The 23,893-nt window shown below is 40.7% G+C and overlaps 1 protein-coding gene across 1 annotated transcript in view; it reads left to right on the top strand.

Annotated features, from left to right (window-relative positions):
• The window catches only part of cep104 (centrosomal protein 104), a 75,145-nt gene that overhangs the window by 33,112 nt on the left and 18,140 nt on the right, over nucleotides 1–23,893 (top strand). The window contains exons 11-17 of the mRNA XM_057825416.1: nucleotides 1,660–1,827; nucleotides 1,915–2,082; nucleotides 6,532–6,708; nucleotides 10,881–11,078; nucleotides 16,823–16,891; nucleotides 18,766–18,832; nucleotides 20,768–20,840. Coding sequence (XP_057681399.1) covers nucleotides 1,660–1,827; nucleotides 1,915–2,082; nucleotides 6,532–6,708; nucleotides 10,881–11,078; nucleotides 16,823–16,891; nucleotides 18,766–18,832; nucleotides 20,768–20,840 — 920 coding nt within the window. The remainder of the gene's footprint in view (nucleotides 1–1,659; nucleotides 1,828–1,914; nucleotides 2,083–6,531; nucleotides 6,709–10,880; nucleotides 11,079–16,822; nucleotides 16,892–18,765; nucleotides 18,833–20,767; nucleotides 20,841–23,893) is intronic.

Genomic DNA, 23,893 nt, shown 5'->3' on the forward strand with positions numbered 1-23,893 from the left:
CGATTACTACAGATTATGTAGTAGTCATTTTATATCTGGTAAGATGCATTTAATATATATTTAGAGGGTTTTGGGCTGACAACCACAATTAAGATCATTGCTAGGCTAATCGCCGACAACATACACGTATGTATGTAGTGAGAGTGCTATCGCTAAACCATATAAACATTAAAAGCCCTAGCTCCATTGACAAATGACATGAAATACATTAGACTTGACAGTGGATGTTAGCAAGAACAAAAGATTTTGAATTGAAAATTTCGTAACTCACCTTCCGAGCACAAGATTCCTGCCGAATTTTTGTGTACGAGGACCTGTTTCACCCAACCAGCAACGTAGCATTTATAAGCCTCCAAGCTCTTAAAGTTTTTCAAACTTTCGTGAGAATAGGCTGATTTTGTGTGGACAAGATAGTTGTAAATATCAGGGTCAGGCAGAGACGGCGAAGGCAGCCGGTCAAAAATCATTGACTTAGGCATCAAATATGGATCTGGCGACTGTATAGAACGAAGCTTTTCCGCATAACGCCTTTTATGCAACACATCCAGTGAGTTTACGGCATCAGAAAGCACTGGGTCTTCCATGAAATGCATTTGAAATTCCTCGATCAATTGAAACCAATGCTAATACAGAGACAAAATGACGGACAAGTGGGCGGAACCATACAGCGAGCACGTGGTTTTGTGACGTCGGTGGGTAGGGTATATACCAGGTTGTAGTATAATGCTTAAGTGTTACAAAGAGTAAAAGAGGGTCGGGATGACAACCGCCTTACTTCATGGCCGCTTCATTGCGTAACTAGACCTTCCGAGGCATCTTCAGCACCTGGCGTCTGGACTTTTGTCTAGACCTTCGAGGACAATTTTCCATCCGAGGACATCTTCCATGGCCGCAGCGTTACATAACTAAAGTGTCTGGATCATTTTTGACTGTTTACATGATTGTTTTGACAGTTTACATGATTGTTTACATGAGCTCTTGCCTACACAAGTGTATTTACTTAGTTCCACCTACAAGCAAACACATATCCAATCGAAAACCACATGGGTGTCTCTAGCTTGCTCTCCCCTCCCTTAGAGAAGACACCCCATTTTAGGACAAACCCCTAAATAAAATACCAAGGAGGATTTTTTTCTTTAGATCAATTTAGGTGACTGTCATTAGTCACCTTTTGCTCTCCTTGGCCAAGAAAACTGAGTGTCTTCTCTCCTTATTTTTGGGTAATTTTACAATGTCTACCTAAGGATCTATTTTTGAACTTGACACGCGATGAATGACGAAGTGACACGTCAATAGTGATGATGTCTATGATGTTCACTTTTTGCTGGGGACATAAACAATAAATACACACGTGTTAATAATCTTTTAACTATACAGGAATGCGAAAATATATATTTGTCTTAAAGTGCCTTCGACAGGAGTAAAAAAAAAGTCTTAAATAGTATTATTATGCGAATTCGAATCATATTATGAGACGATTTGACTATATACAACAATTTGTCAGGCGCAGATGACGAGAAATTAGTCCTTTGATCTGCAGGTTTTCATGATTGTATCCCAAAATCTTCAAAGACAGAGTTTAGCTTAGCTTCATGAGAATCACCCACTTAATGTCTATATTGCCTGCATATATACACCTAATCTTCACCTCTTTTCCAGGTGGCCAGTGCATATTCTACATCCTGGTCGCATAGAGAGGATGCACTCTTAGCAGTGCACAAGAAGCTTTCCGAGGTGCCATCAACGATACCCAAAGAAGAGCTGAGAGGCATGATAAGAGCTTCAGTCTTTTTGGTCAGGAGGGCCCTCGTGGAGAAAGTTCTTCCTGTAATTACTCTAGCTCCACTACACCAACTAATACTACTACTACAATTCTTTATCAACATTTTTGTCTTTTGCTCTACCTCACCTTAGGTTTTCCAAGCCTCCTTGAAGTTGCTGTTGTTCATGTTGAGCCAGCTGATCCCAGGTCTGGGCCGAGGGGAAGTGACCTACTGTTTAGAGAAAATTTGGCCAAACTTACTTTCCAGTACGGGAAACTCCATCAGCCGCTTCCGCATCAGTGGCACAGCTTGCATCCAGGTATTAGATCACAATGTAAAATCATGCGTCTAGGCACCAATTACAAGCTCCACATAACAACAAACCATAGACTTCATAAACAGGCATGAAAATCACTCACCTTTCGGTGAAATTCGCCATTTTGAAGTCAAAAAGGGTGACCTACTGTATGTGAACTGTGTAGATCCGAGGAGAAAGCTTTTAAGGGGGGGAGGGGTTGTAATTCCATCAAACTAACTAACGATATGTTTTATTGAAGTTGCTAAGCCTGTCGTGATATTCAACGAGTCCATTTGTCGCAAGGTAAATAAAAATGACAGCGATAATTTTCACGGCTGCGTTTTGTCACCGCGTGCGTGCATGCATACATTTGTGCGTGCGTGTAGATGACGTATGAGACTCCAGTTCATTTCACAGATGTTCATTGGTAATCAACACGCCGTAGAATTACAGTTCAGACATACAAAATCAGGAAACATCTATATTAAACACTGTAAATGTAAGCATTGCTACATTCAGGCTAATGGGAAAAAAGACAACCTACTTTAGCCTGCTATAAAACATTGGCAGTCTTCTCCAAAATGCAAACTTGCGGTTAAAAGGTCTCGCTTCAAACATTACAAATCGCTAGTTAACAGCATTTGCAAACGAAAAAACGAGAAAAAAAATCTGTGAGTGACACCACAAGCAATGACGAAAAGTTCTTTTTTGCGGAGTGAGAAGCTGTTGGCGGTTTAGCGAACGTATGTCTGGTGAACATTTCAAAATAAAATCACGTCACGTTCATATACAGTTGTGGTCAAAAGTTTACATACACTTGTGAAGAACATAATGTCATGGCTCTCTTGAGTTTCCAGTTATTTCTTCAACTCTGGTTTTTCTCCGATAGAGTGATTGGAACAGATACTTCTTTGTCACAAAAAACATTAATGAAGTTTGGTTCTTTTATGACTTTATTATGGGTTAACAGAAAAAGTGATCAAATCTGCTGGGTCAAAAATATACATACATGGATCTGAAAAAGTGAATCATTGACTTCAACAAGTCATGAAAGTCACTTGGAGCCATTTCAAAGCAGCTGCAGGTCCCAAGAGCAACAGTGCAAACAATTGTTTGTAAGTATTAAGTGCATGGCACAGTTTTGTCACTGCCACGATCAGGACGAAAACGCAAGCTATCACCTGCTGCTGAGAGAAAATTGGTCAGGAGGGTGAAGATTCAACCGAGAATCACCAAAAAGCAGATCTGCCAAGAATTAGAAGCCGTTGGAACACAGGTGTCAGTGTCCACAGTCAAGCCTGTTTTGCATCTCCATGGACTGAGAGGCTGCCGTGCAAGAAGGAAGCCCTTGCTCCAAAAGCGGCACCTTAAAGCTCGACTGAAGTTTGCTGCTGATCACATGGACCAAGATAAGACCTTCAGGAGGAAAGTTCTGTGGTCAGACGAAACAAAAATCGAGCTGTTTGGCCACAATGCCCAGCAATATGTTTGGAGGAGAAAAGGTGAGGCCTTTAACCCCAAGTACACCATGCCTACCGTCAAGCACGGTGGTGGTAGTATTATGCTGTGGGGCTGTTTTGCTGTCTATGGAACTGGTGCTTTACAGAGAGTAAATGGGATAATGAAGAAGGAGGATTACCTTCAAATTCTTCAAGATAACCTAACGTCATCAGCCCGAAGATTGGGCCTTGGGCGCAGTTGGGTGTTCCAACAGGACAATGACCCCAAACACACATCAAAAATGGTAATGGAATGACTAAATAAGGCTAGAATTAAGGTTTTCGAATGGCCTTCCCAAAGTCTTGACTTAAACCCCATTGAGAACTTGTGGACAACGCTGAAGAAACAAGTCCATGTCAGAAAGCCATCAAATTTAACTGAACTGCACCAATTCTGTCAAGAGGAGTGGTCAAAGATTCAACCAGAAGCTTGCCAGAAGCTTGTGGATTTCTACCAAAAGCGCCTAATTGAAGTGAAAATGGCCAAGGGACATGTTACCAAATATTAGCGCTGCTGTATGTATATTTTTGACCCAGCAGATTTGATCACTTTTTTCTGTTCACCCATAATAAAGTCATAAAAGAACCAAACTTCATGAATGTTTTTTCTGACAAAGAAGTATCTGTTCCAATCACTCTATCGGAGAAAAATCAGAGTTGTAGAAATAACTGGAAACTCGAGAGCCATGACATTATGTTCTTCACATGTGTATGTAAACTTTTGACCACAACTGTAAAAAACGATTTCTGGAGTTAATCCCCCATACTTCAGAATTAATACAATAACAGAATTCAGATTCTACACGAAGAATAGCTTTAAAATGACATCCTTTTTGAAAAATATGATTGGCAATAATTAATTAATTATTATAATACTATTATACTAGTCCTTTTAAAAAAAAAAAAAAAAAAAAAAAAAAAGCATTTTGTGATAAAGGAGTCATGGCCAAGTATTGAGTGCATAGCTGATATGATTAATTGAAGGTTGACTTTTTTGTATTAAAAAACACTTTTTTGTATTGGTCGGATGAAATATGCTCATTTTTTGAGATAGGGATTTTGAGTTTTTCTTGACTTTGTTGCCAAAATCATCAATATTAAAACAATAAAAGGCTTTAACTACTTCGGTTGTGTGTAATGAATCTAAAATATATGAAAGTCTAATGTACAGAAAATAATGAACTTTCAATATGCTAATTTTTTGAGAATGACCGGTATATAGTAGTATACTATCAGTGTTGTTAATCTTACTGAAAAAAAGTAATTAATTATAGTTACAAATTACTTCTCCCAAAAAGTAATTGCGTTACTAACTCAATTACTTGAATGTAAGAGTAATTAGTTACTTGGCAAAGTAATTGGTGATAATTACTTTTTTTTTCCCTCCAAAAAAAAAATAAAAAATTGGCCACACTATATGAATTTTTTTGTGGAGGTTTTTGGTACAATTGGCCCGAGCCCAATTCTTTACCCTAATTTACCCTTTACCCTGAATCAACTGTTAAAAGTTGTTAAAATTGCTCCCATTATTGCATTAGTTCCCTTCTCTCTACTTTTGACATATGAAAGTTTTAAAACTGTTTCATCATTTAAAGATAGATTCAAGTCAAGATTTTGCCGATTTAGAAGTATTTTAGATAAAAAGTTACTTAGGTTCGCGAGGAAGGTTCTCTACAACAGAGCCGTCCTAAAAAGCCTACTGCTTTAAGATGGCGGCTGTCATTTTGCATCTAGTTATATCTATATACAGTACATGTGATATCTATCATGTCTACCATATCTACCATAACATGCGGGCGTAGTTTGTCGGCTATCGGCTACAACATGTATTATTGGAGCTACCTAGCATCGCGTTTGCTCGGCGTTACAACTTTCTTGCCTCCTCCCCGCTCCTGCTCTGCTCTGTCGTCTCGGTGAGTCCGTCTCCCTCAGACTTTTCGACCAATATAGTAACGCATAGTAACGCATGCCTTTCCGTCCTCAGTAACGGTAACGGCGTTGCCAAGATGAGAAAAGTAATTAATTAGATTACCCACTACTGAAAAAAATAACGCCGTTAGTAACGCCGTTATATTGTAACGCCGTTATTAACAACACTGTATACTATAATGCTCGATATTTTTTTAAGAATTGTTTCGAATGTTGGAAAGGCAAAGTCAGTGTTCTGAATCTGTTTACATTCCATTCTTTTGCACTAGTAAATGCTATCAACATCTGACATCATTGTTTATGTGTGATTAATTATTGTTATTTACATGTTTATTTGTACTTTAATAAAGAATTTAAGTGTTCCAAAAATTTTTTGTGAATTAGTAAGCGTCGACAAATTGCTAAGTTAGTAAGAATTTTTTTTTTTTTTTTTAATTAGTCGACTAATCGTAAAAATAGTCTGCTGACTAATCGGGATTAAATTAATGTTTTGGGACAGCCCTAGTTGTCCAGAGTACCTGAACTTATTTCCTCCACACCCTTCTCACCTTTTTAACCCCTGACCCATTTTCATGCCTGCATAATGATACTGACAGGACGCGGGGCCAATTAGTAAGGGGGCCTATATCCGTCAAAGCTGACCGAGTGGAAACACAGCCAAAGAGCTTTTTAAGTTGAAAATTATTGTGAATACATGCATACATGTAAATCCCGAAATTCTTTATAGATATGGATGTAAAACAGTGTCCATTTTTTGTTAAAAGAGCAAAGAGCCAGGCATCTATTGTGAGTGTATCGTCCCATTCCTTGTTCACACAGGAGTGAGACGAGCTTGTGGTGGGACATTTAAAATGTTCATAAAATAAAAATTACTGGCCGGAGCTTCATGATGTTTTCAAAGGTTGAAGTGAGCTGGAGTAAATATGTCCACAAGAATTTTATACAATACAATATTATGTCAGGTACAGTAACACGCACACTGGCAAGTAGCCAAATATTGACAATTGGTTCCGGTGCGTTGCCTCTCTTGTTTACCGTGTAGGAAATTGCTGTGCTGAAGGAGGTTCGGGCCTTGCAGTTTATCCCTGTTGAGCTGGTGAAGCCTTTCGAATCCAAATGCCCAGCTCGTCTGGCTCAGAGTAGAGCCGAGATGCTCCAAAGTCTCCTGGTGGAACTCGGCACGGAGAGATCTGGATTCACCCTGGACAATGTTATGATGGTAAAATGCTTCAAAACCAACAAGTACTTTTTTTGTACATTTTGATTATTTGCGTAGTTGTACTTCACAAAAACGTTGTTGCAAAAAGACTGTAATCTAATTACATTCGTTAATTACGCCAAATCAACGGGGAAGTGACCTAAGGTCAACAGGAAATGACCTCGAAATACCTCTAAATCAACAGGAGGTGACTCTGAAACGCACCAAATATCAAAAGTAAGTGAACTGATATCAAAAGGAAGTGACCCAGAAATAATGCCCCCGAATCAACAGGAAGTGATCTAATATCAACTAGTGATGCACAATAATGCATTTTTCAAATGATACCGATAACTAATAATCACCTCCTCCTTCCAGCCGATAACCGATAATGTCAAGCCGATAACTCTATTGAAAAGATATACATATATACAAATTTAAATGATAAAAAAGAGGGAATGTTACTGTGCAAAAATGCAATTTATCGCTACTTTTTCCACATCAAATGTAAACAAGTAGTAAATTCCAACATCGAATCATTGTATATTAATTAATATTCATAATGCTTACAAATTAATTACGTAACTGCTCAAAAAATACCTTTAGGAGGGGTTGGGGTGCCGGCCCAGAATTCGACAAAACTGTGTCGGTTGCACACATTTGAAGGCTAAATAAAGTATAGAATTATCAGATTGCATTATCGGTTGAATTTTTAAAAATCTCTATTATCGGTGTGACGTCATAATTGCCACTATCGGCTGATAATTATCGGTAACCGATATTATCGTGCACCTTTAATATCAACAGTAGTTGACCCTGAAAGGCCCTAAATCAGCATTAGGTTTCCTGAAATCAACAGTAAGTGACCCTGACACGTCCCAAATATCAAAAGGAAGTGAACTGATATCAACAAGGAAGTGACCCGAAAATGCCCATGAATCAACAGGAAGTGACCTCAAATCAACAGGAAGGTAACCTAATAACAATAGGAAGTGACCCTGAAATGCCCTAAAATCAACAGGAGGTGACCTAATATCAAAAGGAAGTGAACTGGCTACAGGAGGTGGCCAAAAATGCCCCAAACTCAACACAAAGTGACCTGATATCGATAGGAAGTGAATTGATATCAAAAGGAAATGACCCAACATTAAAAGGAAGTGACCCTGCAATGCCCCCAAAACAATAGGAACTGACCTAATATCAAAAGGAAGTCAACTGATAACAGGAATGACCCTGAAATGCCCCAAAATCCACCCAAAGTGACATATTAATTGGAAGTGAGCCAATATTAACAGGAAGTGACCCCAAAATGCCCCCAAATTGAACGAAAGTGACCTAATATCGACAGGAAGTGACCTAATATCAACTAGAAGTGAGCCAATATTAACAGGAAGTAACCCTGAAATGCCCCCAAATCAACAGGAAGTGACACAATTACCAAGAATCACAACAAAGCTACCATCGCAATTTCTATAATACTAAAATATTCCATTGTAATTAATTCATTAATTTTCCAAGCCACTTATCCTGTCAAGGGTCGCGGGGATGGTGGAGCCTATCCCAGCTAACTATGGGCAGTAGGCGGGGTACACCCTGACACGGTTGCCAGCCAATCCCAGGGCACGAGGAGACGAACAACCAATCATGCTATGCTATGGACAATTTAGAGCAGGGGTCCCCAACGACCCGCCGTGGACCGGTACCGGTCCGTGGCGCATTTGGTACTGGGCTGCATTATGGCCGATTGACTTTGGCCTGTGCCGCTTAACACACCAATATCCCTGTCTACTCTAGATATACAACTACAGGATAGGAGGTCGTCATAGAAATGCATTGATTGGACTGCTAGCAGTACATCTTGTTTTGTATATCTGTGTGCGCTTGACCTCGATAATAACTTATGACGTAGGTCCTCGCCCATCACATTTGTTCCTGGAAATAATTAGCCCCCACAGTAGAATGACTGAAAAACGGACATCTTTGGACTGATTTTTTACGGGGAAAAGGAAACCTGACGAGCAAGAAGATGAGCCTACAACCTCGAAGAAAACAAAATCTATGCTACTTCCCAATCACTAAAGACTCACGAACTGCAAAAGAGTGGATTCGTGACCCGTATGTGAATAAACAAAGTGATTTGAGCATGTCTGTGCAAGAGGAATATCAGCTTGTAGAGATCGCAAATCACGGCGACCTTAAACGTAAATTTGAGACAACAACTCTACCGAGGTTCTGGATTAAAGTCATTTCAGAATATCCTGACATCGCTAGGAGAACACTGAAAATATTGGGTCTAAACTATGTACTATTCTTACTTTGAGTCTCTAACCACTCTTGAAATAGACACAGAACGTCTGTCACTATCCCTACGGATATGTCTATTTATTTTGGTCCTACTTAGACTACACGAAATCCTCGACTTCGCTAACCGGTCGAGTGTTAGGTCCCTGACCTACGGATTAATCTTCGTGGACTCTAACCACGGTACCTTAATAAGTGCCTAACTTATTTTGACATTTCGCGAATAATGTCTTAAACTTTTCCTACCTTCACACGTCCTCCCTGTTTCGTCGGGACCCGTCACCGAAGATCCGGCACGCCGCAGGACCAAATAGGTGGCCGATCTTTCAATGGAGAATCCTGTCGACAGATTTGTGGCCGTTGATCCCGCGTCGATCCAGATGTCCGGAATTTTGGGTCCTGGGTTTCGGCACCAAAAAAGTTGGGTCTAAACTAGGCTCAAACCTAAAAGTGACCCGAGAGAGGACGTAGTGACTGAGACAGGAGACAGAGAGTGAGATTTTACCAGACGGCCGCTTGGGGAGAGGTCGGAGGGAGCGCAACGTGCCAAATCCGAGTCTCACCGAAGTCTCTCTCAGAGCTCCTCATTCTTCCGTCTTTTTATTAGGGAGCCGTTGTTATGGTTACACAACACAGTCATGCATTACATTATTTGCAAGGCGTCATTCTGACGGCAGTTTGTGATTTGCAGCGCACCTCTAAGTGAAGATAGCAACTTTGTTTTGAACACACACTCGCACACAATGTGGTTGGGGACCCCTAAATTAGAGTGTTTAATCAGCCTACAATGCATGTTTTTGGAATGTGGGAGGAAACCAGAGAAAACCCACGCAGGCACAGGGAGAACATGCAAACTCTACACAAGAAGGTGGGAGCCCAGGATTGAACCCTTGATCTCAGAACTGTGACGCGGATGCGCTAACCACTTGGCCACCGTGCCATTGTAATGTTTCATTAAAGAGATCGGCTTCAGTAAAACAGTTCTTCACTTATTTTATATTTGCATTATGCTACACAGTTCATATAAAACCAAAATAAGGCTGCGCTTGCACTTAGATTTTCTGAACTTGTTGACTTAGTGAGAGACCTTTTTTAAGAAAATATCTTCAAATTATTAGGTTTGCGCCTAACTTTTCCCACTCTGGTGGCCTTTGTTTGCATGTTTGCGCATGCTTGCTGGTTGCCATTGTGTCGGAACGCCACCCAAATTTACTTGGGAAACACTGCGATTCATGATTGAGATGTAGCGTGACTGGCTGGGGGTTGCTTTTTTGTTTACTCATGTCAAATGAAACTTGACTACATTCCACAGGTTAAGAAATTTTCCACAGCAATTCATTTACTTTTTATCACAGCTACTACTGAAACATACTGGCTGTTCATACAACCCGTGAAATCACCATGTGATAATAAGACTGTGTATATACAGTACAGTATATATACAGTGGTATGAAAAAATATCTGTACCTTTGGGAATTTCTCACATTTTTGCATAAAATCACCATCAAATGTGAGCTGATCTTTGTCAAAATCATACAGATGAAAAAACGGTGTCTCTTTTAACTAAAACCACCCAAACATTGATAGGTTTTCATATTTTAATGAGGATAGCGTGCAAACAATGCCAGAAGGGTCACAGTAAGTGAACCATCACATGTACAGTAATATTTTGCCCCCCCCCCCCCCCCCCCCCCCCCCCCCCGGGCAGCCGTAACTTCAACCAGATGCTTCCTGTAGCTGCAGAACAGTCTGGCACATCGATCAGGACTAAAAATCAGCTGGTGTTGAGACAAATGACGAGTCAAATTTTACACCGGATGTTGAAAGGATCGTATGTCGAGGTATCACTGTACTCTGCACTAATAATGACACTAGTGTTCCATCTCCTTCAGTTCTGTATGGCAGCGTTGGAGCATGAAAAATCTACTGTTCAAGAGCTGGCAGCGCAGATCATCTTGTCAGTGTACAAGATTCACAGATCGGCCGTTCTCAGTTACCTTCCGCCTCGTAACGGTGCCCGTAAGAACTTCCTTTACAAAACCATATTTGATGGCTTTGCCAAGATCGACGAACAACTAGTAGAGACTCCGGTAAGACTTTTTATCATTTTTACTTCCTTCGATTTGGATCAGTTTCAAACATATTCTAGTGGAAAGTTTTCGTAGCTTATTTGTTACTATACTAACCCCAGTCATAGACTTCATAATGTATTGACGGGACACGGGGCGCCGGGCCGATTAATAGGGGGGCTGCATTGTTGGTAAGGCTCTCAAAGCTGACCGAGTGGAATCACAGACAAAGAGCTTTTTTTGGGTGAAAATTCTTGTGAATAAATGCTTAAATCACTGAATTCTTTATAGATATGGGCGTGAAACAGTCTCGATTAATGGTTAAAAGCAAAAAAACAAACGTGCAGTTAGCATTGATGTGACGTAAATATGTCGAAGTACGATGCTAGACTCTTATTCAATGTGGCGGCCACCATATGTAAACAGAGATTTTCAGGTGAAAATTCTTGTGAATTAATGCTTAAATCCCTGAATTATTTATAGATATGAGCGTAAAACAGTCTTGATCCTTGGTTAAAAGCAAAAAAAAAAACTGCAGTTAGCATTTATTTTACGTAAATATGGCAAAGTACAATGCTAGTCTGTTAGTGAATGTAGCTAGCGGCCGCCTTACGTAAACAGAGCTTTTCCAGTGAAAGTTCCTGTGAATAAATGCTTAAATCCCTGAATTCTTCATAGAGATGGAAGTGAAACAGTCTCGATTCTTGGTTAAAAGCAAAAAAAAAAGTGCAGTTAGCATTTATTTTCCGTAAATATTTCAATGTACGATGCTTGTCTGTTACTAAGTTAGGCGGCCGCCAAATGTAAACAGAGCTTATCGGGTGAAAATTCTTGTGAACAAATGCTTAAATCCCCAAATTGATTTAGAGATGGACGTAAAACAGTCTCGATTCTTGGTTTAAAGCAAAAAAAACTGTGCAGTTAGCATTTATTTTACGTAAATATGTCAAAGTACAGTGCTAGTCTGTTAGTGAATGTAGCTAGCGGCCGCCTTATGTAAACAGAGCTTTTCCAGTGAAAAGTCCTGTGAATAAATGCTTAAATCCCTGAATTCTTCATAGATATGGACGTAAAAATGTCTCGATTCTTGGTTAAAAGCAAAAAAATAAAGTGCAGTGAGCATTTATTTTACGTAATTATGTCAAAGTACGATGCTAGTCTTTTACTCAATGAGGCGGCCGCCATATGTAAACAGAGCTTTTTTCGGGTGAAAATTATTGTGAATAAATGCTTAAATCCCTGAATTCTTTATAGATATGGACGTAAAACAGTCTCAATTCTTTGTTAAAAGCAATAAAAAAACGTGCCGTTAGCATTTATTTAATGTAAATATTGGGAACTATGAGGCTAGTCTGTCAGGAAATTAGCAGCCGCCATATGCAAACAAAGAGCTTTTTCCCGTTGAAAATTCTTTAATAAATGCTTAAATCCCTGAATTCTTTATAGATATGAGTGTAAAACAGTCTCGATTCTTGTTTAAAAGGAAAAAAAAAAACTGTGCAGTTAGCATTTATTTTACGTAAATATGTCAAAGTACAATGCTAGTCTGTTAGTGAATGTAGCTAGCGGCCGCCTTATGTAAACAGAGCTTTTCCAGTGAAAATTCCTTTGAATAAATGCTTAAATCCCTGAATTCTTCATAGATATGGACGTAAAACAGTCTCGATTCTTGGTTAAAAGCAAAAAAAAAAAAAAGTGCAGTTAGCATTTATTTTACGTAGATATTTCGAACAATGATGCTTGTCTGTTACTCAGTTAGGCGGCCGCCAAATGTAAACAGAGCTTTTCTGGTGAAAATTCTTGTGAACAAATGCTTAAATCCCCAAATTGATTTAGAGATGGACGTAAAACAGTCTCGATTCTTGGTTTAAAGCAAAAAAAACCGTGCATTTAGCATTTATTTTACGTAACTATGTCGAAGAATGATGCTAGTCTCTTAGCTCCTTGTTGTGATAAGGGGGCTGCCACAATGGCTTTTTCCGTTGAAAATTCTTGTGAATAAATGGTTAAATCCCCGAATTCTTTATAGATATGGACCTAAAACAGTCTTGATTCTTGGTTAAAAGCAAAAAACAAAACAAAAGAAACGTGTAGTTAGCAATTATTTTACGTAGATATTTCGAAGAATGATGCTTGTCTGTTACTCAGTTAGGCGGCCGCGAAATGTAAACAGAGCTTTTCTGGTGAAAATTCGTGTGAACAAATGCTTAAATCCCCAAATTGATTTAGAGATGGACGTAAAACAGTCTCGATTCTTGGTTAAAAGCAAAAAAAAAAAAAAAAAGTGCAGTTAGCAATTATTTTACGTAGATATTTCGAAGAATGATGCTTGTCTGTTACTCAGTTAGGCGGCCGCCAAATGTAAACAGAGCTTTTCTGGTGAAAATTCGTGTGAACAAATGCTTAAATCCCCAAATTGATTTAGAGATGGACGTAAAACAGTCTCAATTCTTGGTTTAAAGCAAATAAAACGTGCAGTTAGCATTTATTTTACGTAACTATGTCGAAGAATGATGCTAGTCAGTGTTTCCCACAGGATTTTAGGAGACTGTGGTGGGAGGGTCTCTGACCATAGGATTTTTTTAAACTGTGGTGGTGGGCTGCATCGGAGTCGGACAGCCACACCATGTCATGCCACGGCGAATTTTTTTTTTTTTTCATTATTTTTTTCCCCCAAGAAGAACCATAACAACGATATATTTGAAATATTTCATTAGCTAGGCTAATGTTATAGCTCTCAGCTACGGTACATGTATGTAAAATGCGTTGCTGAGTACAGCTACGTTACCCTATGTAATAATGCGACTTTTTTTCTCGTAGCAATAGTACGACTTACATCTCGTAGTGACTCAGGGTTGGCAAACTGTTGAAAAGAGCCATTTTTGACCCCCCCCCCCCCCCCCCAAAAAAAAAAAAAAAACCTGATACAGTATGTCTGGAGCAGCAAAAAATTAAAAGCCTTTTACAAGCCTTATAATTATCAATACTAGCTATATTAGCCTACTATAAAAATGACTAAGTTGGCTAGAAATACATAATTAGCCTTCATGATTAAATGTTTATTTTCCCTGCAGTGGATCCTATAGCGCACCACGTGACTACTCTGTTGTACGATGACACCACAAGTTTAACTTCATTACAATATTAATGAATTGAAAGAATGTTTGTATCATGTTTGTCCTCCTAGAAATCCTATTAAAACAAAAAATATATTTCCCTCCCCCATCTTTTTCCATTTAAAAAAAAAAAAGAAAGAAAAAAAAAAAAAAGCTCCGAAGCAGCACTAAAGAGCCGCATGCGGCCCAAGAGCCGCGGGTTTCAGACCGCCGTCGTAGCCCTCCTTTTTTCTTTTTATTTGACCCTCGTAAGTACTACATTACCACAACAATAACAGTCCTTCTGTCAACTGACCCATTTACAGGACAGGGAATTCTAATGGCCGTGTAAAGAGTTTTTCTTGATTCGGTGAGAAGGTGAATAGTTTTTTCCCCGTTGTTCGTGAACTAAATTTCCACACAAACGCACATCGAGGTACCATTAACTTAGCAAGGAGAGGTAAGAGAGTCATTTTTCGAGTGTCCCAGAGCTCGCGAAATTGTGTGGGGGGGCATTTATCCAACTTTCGTCCGCCATAATTGTCTGAAGTTGGCGCGTCGGTGTTGTGCCGAAAAATAGCCACTCCACGCGAAATGTCCCCCCGACGGGAGCGCCCACACGTCACTCGTACAAACAGCCTTTTCTTACCAATCGATGGACACGGAAACGACGTTCTTGTACCGTGAATATGTATCATTTTACTCTGCTTGAACTAATAAATACTTTACTGTGACCAACGCTCTGAAAATAGAGCAAGGCTTTATTTTGGGCCCCGCCTCTCCGCGCAAGTTCAATCAAAGTTTGCTTTCTGTCCAAGACGGCCGTCCACCGCTCACTTTCGCCGAAAAGTCCGATCGAAACTATTGTAATGCCCCGGATATGGGGAAGAAGGAGAGAAGTCTGTATTTGCTTACCCACTCGATTGTGGTAACAATAATAAAGAAAAACGATAACAAAATAACAGCGGGCTGCTACGACATGCGACCGCTATCTCTCGCTATCTCGCTCGTTCTCCCATTCTTCCTACTCGTTCCCCTTGCGTCTCTTAAATAAATAAATAAATAAATAAAATAATACTCTAAAATGCTGCTCTCGCTCGCGCGGGTATTAGAGTGGAGTGGGCTACAGCTGTGTAATCGGCTGAATGACGCATCTGATTAGTATCTTTTTTTTTTTCGGGGGGGTGGGGGGGCGCGCGCAAACGAGACTGTGGCGGGCCCAAACGAGACTGTGGCGGGCCGCCACAGTCTCGTCCATTAGTGGGAAACACTGAGTCTCTTAGCTCCTTGTTGTGATAAGGGGGCTGCCACAATGGCTTTTTCCATTGAAAATTCTTGTGAATAAATGCTTAAATCCCTGAATTCTTTATAGATATGGACCTAAAACAGTCTTGATTCTTGGTTAAAGGCAAAAAACAAAACAAAAGAAACGTGCAGTTAGCATTTATTTTACGTAAATATGTCGAAGTACGATGCTAGTCTTTTACTCAATGAGTCGGCCGCCATATGAAAACAGAGCCTTTCCGGTGAAAGTTCTTGTGAATAAATGCTTAAATCCCTGAATTCTTTATACATATGGATGTAAAACAGTCTCGATTCTTTTTTAAAGGAGCAAAAAAACGGGCAGTTAGCATTTATTTTAGGTAAATATGTTGAAGAATAATGCTAGTCTGTCCGACAATGTGGCAATAGTGAATATGACGAAACTCATTTCACATGGCTGAATCCAGCTGCTCTCTGTTAAGACCAACATAAGCTAGGTTTTTGTTTGAGCTAATGTTTTTTAATGCATTCATAATTTAGTTTATGGGTATAGTTAGCCGTTTTTTGTGTGGGAATATGTGTTTGAACCATTTGTTAAGGGCATTGTTAAAAAAAAAAATTTTTTTTTTTTTTTTAAAGTTCTCATTTTATAGGATTTAGGCTAGCGGGTTTTTGCTATGTAAGTTAGCCAGTTGTTCTTTTGTTGTACTTAGATCCTCATTTATTTATTTTTTTCTATAGTACTATACTACTATACTACTTTCTATACTCAACTTATGTATTTTAATTTTTTATGTTCCTTATCCGATTACTTGATTATTCGAACTAGTTCATCGATTAATCGCCTACTAAAATAATCGATAGCTGCAGCCCTATACTGTGTTTATTATTATTTTGATAATTGTCTATTATTTTGTATTGATGCTACTGTTTTGTATTGTATGCAATATGTGTCTGTCATTTATGGTTATGAGCGGATACACAACTATATGTGTCAATATCTGTACTCGGAGAGGCGGGGACTAAACCATAAGTGGGTGTGGTTTTGTCGGAAATGAGCGAGGCTTACATAAGCATATTATTTCATGTGACATTGAAATGGTTAGAGCAAATCATCATGTGTCATATACGTCATATATTTTTTGCTTCCCAAACTTGCTGTGCACTATTCAGCCAATTTAGAAGTTAGCTTTTTTTTTTTTTTTTTTTTTTTTTTTTAAAAGACTGTCATTGCTGTAATATGTGTGACTAAGCTTAATTTGCACAGCAAGTCAGCCGTCCCATTACCTAATTGGCACACTGAGTCCTCAAATGTCAAACGCCAACATACATCCTTGTTGCTCCAACTGTGTACAAGTCAAAGTAAACACTGATGATGAATAATGTATTGAGGGTGGTGGTCCACAGGGTGTGCAGATGGAGAATGAGGAGATCGACTCCCTTCAAGAGCAGCTGGCTTCCTTGAAAGACTTTACAGTAGGTCACGCCTCGTATAGGCTTCTAACTTACACTTGACTGTCAAAAAAGCTCCTTTACAAATAACACTGCTGCACTGTGTTGTCACTAGAGCGACAAGAAAACACACTATTGTTAATCCACAAATAACAGTCAAAATCATACAGTCATGTGAAAAAATTAAGACACCCCATTAAATCTTTAGTTCTTTATTAAGAAATGTTCACATATCAATGTCTGATCTTGTTTTTCTTTATCTCTGGAAAAGAAAGTGATTTAATTGCAGGTAAACAACAAAAAATAACATTGTTTTTCTCATTAAACCAAATATATCAACAAAAATGCATATTCTAACTGAGGAAAAAGTTGGGACACCCTACCACCTAATAGCTAGTGTTTGGCTGAAATAACTTCAGTGAGACGCTTTTTGTAGCCATCTATCAGTCTTTGACATCTGTCTGAAGAACGTTTGCCCCACTCGTCAACGCAGAATACCTTCAGCTGTGAGATGTTTGAGGGGTTTCTTACATGTACAGCCCGTTTCAAGTCACCCCCCAGCATCTCTATAGGATTAAGATCTGGACTTTGACTCGGCCTTTCCAGGACTCTCCATTTCAGCCAGTTGTTGGTGGATTTACTGGTATGTTTTGGGTCATTGTTATTTTGCAGGGTCCAGTTCTGCTTCAGCTTGAATTTTTTCACAGATGTTCCTCAAGCACCCTCTGATGCACGGTAGAATTCATGTTGGATTCTATGATGGTGAGCTGGCCAGGTCCTGCTGCAGAAAAGCATCCCCAAACCATAACTCTTCCACCTCCATGCTTCAGAGTTGGTATGAGGTTCTTTTCCTGGAATGCTGCGTTTACGCCAAACATGTCCTCTGTTCTGGTGTCCGAATAATTCAATTTCAGATTCATCTGTTTAAAGAACTTTATTCCAGAAGTCCTGGTCTTTGTCTACATTCACTGTGGAAAACTTCAGTTTGGGGTGCGACAAGCCGTCGGTCGTCAGCCGAGTGGCATTTTCGGTAGACAATCAGCCACAAAATACAAGCCACCTCCGTATTAAAACGTGTGCCATGATCCCAGTAGTTGACATCATACAAAAAACAATGTTTACTCACTTCCTCCTAAGTCCAACGGTCCCACAGTAGTAGGGTTTGTTTTGGCCAATATCCGCCGGTGAACGGGAACCTTTTGAAACCCAAAAATGCTCACATGCCTCTCCCTGGTGCAGCAACAATTTTCTGCAGCCGTTTGGCTGGCGTGATGCGAAAAATAAACGAATTAAGCCGCAAAATCAGCTGAATCTGCAGTCCATCTGCATGCTGTAAAGCAGTGACGTCACATTCGCATTCGTCCTAAACCTCAGACTGAAGCCGGAAGTCACTCATTTTCATGGTGCGGGATTCAAAAATTGAATATATAAAACGATCGCTTCCACATAATCCAAGCGGTCATTTCATTCGGGAGCATAAAACACCGCGCGAAATATGAAATAAACATGCTTTTTGGTGTCATAAGCACTTTAAATAAGGCAAGCCTCCTTAAAAACACTGGGTAATGATATTCTAATCATGTGCACCTGATGTGATACCACTGTGTGTGATTTTAGCCATTTTAAGTGGGATTGAATGTGGGGGTGTCCTAATTTGTTCCTCAACAGAAAATGCATGTGTTAAAATTACATTTTACAGGAAGTTATAGGGGGAAAAAATCTTTTTTCAGTTTTAATTTTTTAGTTCTATTACTTGAATCTCCCGAGATTGTTAAAATTGATGTTAAATATCTACATGACCAAATATGTTGGATAACGCACAGGCTTCCATAGGGTGTCCTAATTATTTTACATGACTAAATCATCTTCTATTGAACTGCAACTCTCTTTTGTTCAAGGAGAAAGACCAAGAACAAATAGCCAAGAAAGAAGTTGACAAGGGGTCTCAAAAGGCTGCTAAACAAAGTACGTGTTAATCTTTCAACGCTCAGGCTTGTAATGGTAATCTTTTCAAACCCTTTTCTAACCTTGTGTACATTACTTTCAAGGGAACCTCAGACTTAAAGACTTGTAGGCTCTAATAAGCCACAATTGTTCTCTTTGGCTAAAATATGTTATGAGAAACACATAAAATACTGACTTTGATTTAAAAATCTGTAATATTTAGTACATTTTAACTAATATTTATTTATTTTAACCTGTCCTGTTCAGCTGTTTGACACAGCGAATGGAAGTCTAAGTGCCCGGATAGTCTGAACAGTTTTAATGTTTCACATTGAGAGTTTGACATACTCCCATTGTGATCATTCAACATACCTCGTTTATTATGAAAAAGCAGCGAACGGGAAGGGGTTATGAGGGGACAGAAGAAAAGAAACACAAGAAAAGAAAGAGAAGAAACACAAATTACAAGAAGAAATACATTGAACGTCTAGATTAACTACTAATATGTTGGTGCTATCTTCAGCTAGATGTATTTCCGGTTAACACGATGCGGGGGCCTGTTGACCAGGGAGAGAGTGGGACGTGGGTGGGGTTGTCTACAAGCTAAGGGATTGAAAGGGGTAAAGTGTACACAAATCAGCTCTGGGATCTAGAACCCAGTAATCGTGTGAATCCTATGTGAGTGTAAGCCCGTTGGCGACCGGCCCATCGCCAATCCCGGCACCGGGACCCCCCACCCGAGCGCGCCCTATCACATCCCAGCGTGCGACAGCCACGCAGACGAGCAGAGACGCCAATCCAGGGCCCGGCCCCCACCCAGCCAGCCCGGGGAGGGAGGGCGGCCGGGGGTTGGGGGTTTGGGGGCGGTGCTCCACGCAGGCCATCTCTCCTCCCGCAGCCCAGCAAAGGAGCCATCGCCCCCCCCCATGGGATCCAGGGTGGTCCCCCGGGCCACCCTCGCACCTATCAACCGGCCCTCAGGGATGGCAAGAAGGGACGCACCACCAACCCCACGCCCACCCCCGTCCACCCACCCGGCCCTCGAGCTACAGCCGCAGCCCCCCAACCGGCACGGCACGGCACGCCACGGGACCCTCAGCGGCCCACCAAGCCCAGGGCAGGGTCCCCCGCCGGAGCAGGCAACACCCAGCCGATACACTGGCGCCCAGCCAGCGACCCGCAACGGAGCACAGGGGGGATACCCAGTCAGAGACGAGAGGGGAAGTCGGAGGCGGGAGAATGCCAAGGAGCCACCACGGGGCGGCGCAAGGTCGGAGCCCCGACCTCCTCCCACTCCCACGGCCAGCAGCCCAGGCAGAGGGGAGGCCACGCCCCCGGAGCCACGCCAGAGGGAAAAAAATGTGGGACCCACCTACCATCCTATTACTGTGGCTGCCAGGTTCCCGGCTGGCAGCCATTACCCAGCACCGTGATGGGATTGTGAGGGGACGGTAGTGCTATGTATCCATTATAATAGGAGAGCTTGGCTTGGGGCAGTGGGACCGCAGCATGCAATTTCCAGCCGCCCGTTCCACCGCCCTTAGCCGGAGCTGTCCTTTGGAGTATGATGTGTGTGGTGTGTTAAAAAAGGTGCAGGGATGCAACCCCCCCCCCCCTCCCCCCCAGGTCTCAACCATTCCATAACCTTGGTGTGTGATGCATTAAAAACGGGGGAGCCGGTGTTAACTAATATTAAGTCTTATGTATTTAATATCAATAGTTAGTGCCGGTCAAAGTGATACAGAACCCCTCGAGATGTAAAAGAGGTGTCATTTAACTAGTTTTCAGTTGACATGTCATCACACATGTGATGAAAATCTTTTATAAAGGTTGAAATGTTACTTTGTGTTGCTTTAAAACCAATCAAATGTACAGTACATCTTTTGAATGTTGGGTTGAATCTGACGAAAAAGAAAAAAAAAAGTTCAAAGTACTGACAGACTCATCTCTTTGCAGCAGTTCTAAAATTGCCTCAGAAAAAGCCAACAACCACAATCGAAGTCCAGCAATCCCTCACATACCTGGATAAGTAAGTTACTTTTAATATAGTACATATTCCAGATAGGCAACTGTTGTAGTCTACAACCCCTAGCAAAAAGTATGGAATCACCAGTCTCGGACGAGCAGTCACTCAGACATTTTATCATGTAGAACAAACTCGGCTAAAAATCTTCAAGTTCAAAAGTGCAACTCTTTAGAATTCAGAAACACTAAAAGAAATGAATAAAAAAACATTGTGGTGGTCAGTAAATATCATCCCATATCATCAAGGACTGAGGGAATTTTAATGTTTTCTTCAGGCAGTCATCTTTGTAAATCTCACTGGATGGACAAGGTGATGATGCTGGAACTTTTGTTTGGTGCTTTTCCAGTGAGATTTACAAAGACGACTGCCTGAAGGAAACATCAAAATCCCCTCAGTCCTTGATGATATGGGGCTGCATGTCAGGCAAAGATATTGGGGAGATGGCTGTGGTTAAATCTTCGATAAATACACACGTTTACATTGAAATTTTAGACAGCTTTCGTATCCCTTCAATTGAAAATATGTTTGTCATTGTCCGAGATGACAATGCATCATGCCACAGAGCTAAAACTGTTGAAGAATTCCTTGTAGAAAGACTCATCCAGTCAATGTCATGGCCTGCAAATAGCCCAGATCTCAACCCTATTGAAAACCTGTGGTGGCAATTGGAAAAAAAAAAAAAGGTCCACAGCACAAGGCCGGCCCAGCCTATAGACCCTACCCACCGACGTCACAAAATCACGTGATCGCTGTATTGTTCCGCCCCCTTGTCCGTCATTTTGTGTCCGTATTATCAATGGTCTCAATTGATCGAGCAATTTATAATGCATTTCATGGAAGACCCGGTGCTTTCGGATGCCGTAAACTCACTTGATGCGTTGCATAAAAGGCGAAATGTGGAAAAGCTTCAGTTTATCCATTCGCCAGATCCATATTTGATGCCTAAATCGATGTTTTTCGACCCGCTGTCTTCGCCGTATTTGCCTGACATCTGCCAGCTACCCTGATATGTACAACTATCTTGTCCACACAAAATCAGCCTATTCTCACGAAAAACTTTAAGAGCTTGGAGGCTTATAAATACTTCGTTGCTGGTTGGGTGAAACAGGTTTGCTTGGAAAGGTGAGTTACGAAATTTTCAATTCAAAATCTTTTGTTCTTGCTAACATCCACTGTCAAGTCTAATGTATTTCATGTCATTTGTCAATGGAGTTAGGGCTTTTAATGTTTATATGGTTTAGCGATAGCACTCTCACTACATACTTACGTGTATGTTGTCGGCGATTAGCCTCGCAATGATCTTAATTGTGGTTGTTAGCCCAAAACCCTCTAAATATATATTAAATGCATCTTACCAGAAATAAAATGACTACTACATAATCTGTGGTAATCGTTTGGAGCCCAGTTTTCTCGTCGAATTGCAGCAGCCCATCTCGCTCTCTCCTCTCTGGGTCTCTCGGAATCCGGTAGAACTTCAAGTCTCTCCGTCTATCTTCTCTGTTATTGCAACCGACCACCACACACGCCTTCACCATTTTGATTATTAATGTCAACGAGCAGAAAAACACGCCGTAAATAGGAGGAATGTACGTAGCCGTAACAGGTAAACACGATGTGTTGACGGACAATTGGGCGGCACCAGTCAGGAGGGCGGCGTTGTGACGTCACGTTGGTAGGGTTTATACGCAGACTATGCAGCTGCTTAGGGCTTCTGACCACTAGGGGGCCCCCAATCTGGCAACCTCATTTTATACGTTGTTAATAGAGCATCGTGAATAATGTGGCGCGCAGTGCCGTTTATCTATGCAAACATCCATTTTTTTTTTTCATTACAATCTGGCAACCTGGGGAGTGACGTTGAAGCTTCTTTGCGATGATTGGTGCTCAAACTTGCTTGGAAAATAGATGCACGAATATGTCGTAGAGAATTTATCCTTCTAGAGCAGAGAAACGAAAGAAGAAAAAAATCGTAGAGGAAAAGAAACAACAGTATCAAGGTAATAGAGCATGTCGTTGATGTTGTTGTGCAAGCTGAGCTTGTCAATATGTCGTACTGGTAATTGCCATTAGCCGCAGGGCGAAGGCCCGGAGCGAATCAAGTATCAATCATGTTGTCACCTGTCGGCAACGGCAAATGTACGGCTTCCGCTGATTGTAGTAAAACAAAATATTGGCATAATATGGATTTTGACTGGAGAGTGTAGACATAGTCATTTCCTTCATATCGGACATTATTATCAAGTAGTATGCCAATCAGAAAAAGGTTTGGCGCGATCTACTGTAAGTACTGACAATCATTTGGGGTGAGAAGTTTGAAGTATGCAGTGCAGCAAAATCTGATTAATATACAAAATATGGACGTATGGGTTGGATTGCATGTATGGGTTTCACAGTACACTGTGACGAAATGGTGAGCCAAAAATATGGGCCCCTTGGCATTATTTTGTTTAGAGCCCCCAAATGGCCTGCCACAGCAAGGATACTCATCAAGTCCATGGCTCAGAGACTGCAATCTGTCATAAAAGTCAGAGGTGGTGCTACTAAATACTAGAGATGTGTTTTGATTGTTATTTCTTTGTTTGTTTCTCATGATTCCATGTTTTTTTTCCTCAGAATGGAGTGATTCCATATATTTTTTCCTGCACTTGCTCTATAAAATTAACATTTACTGACCACCAAAATGTTTTTATTCATTTCTTTTAGTGTTTCTGAATGCTAAAGAGTTGCACTTTTGAACTACCGTAATTTTCGGACTATAAGGCGCACCTGACTATAAGCCGCCCCCCACCAAATTTGACACGAAAACGGCATTTGTTGATAGATAAGCCGCACCGGACTATAAACCGCAGCTGTCCTCACTGTATTATGGGATATTTACAACAAAAGATAGTAACCAGTAACACTTTATTTGACAGCGGTATCATATGACTGTCATAAGACCAAATGAACCACCATGAAGCTTTGAACCAACTGGCTGCAAAGCTTCATTGCTTCACGAAGCTTCATTTGGCCATCATTGCTTCCTTGGGGAGACAGTCAACCTCTGCTGCCACCTG

The sequence above is a fragment of the Corythoichthys intestinalis genome, chromosome 2 (genome assembly GCF_030265065.1).
Source record: "Corythoichthys intestinalis isolate RoL2023-P3 chromosome 2, ASM3026506v1, whole genome shotgun sequence".
Taxonomy (NCBI): Eukaryota; Metazoa; Chordata; class Actinopteri; order Syngnathiformes; family Syngnathidae; genus Corythoichthys; species Corythoichthys intestinalis.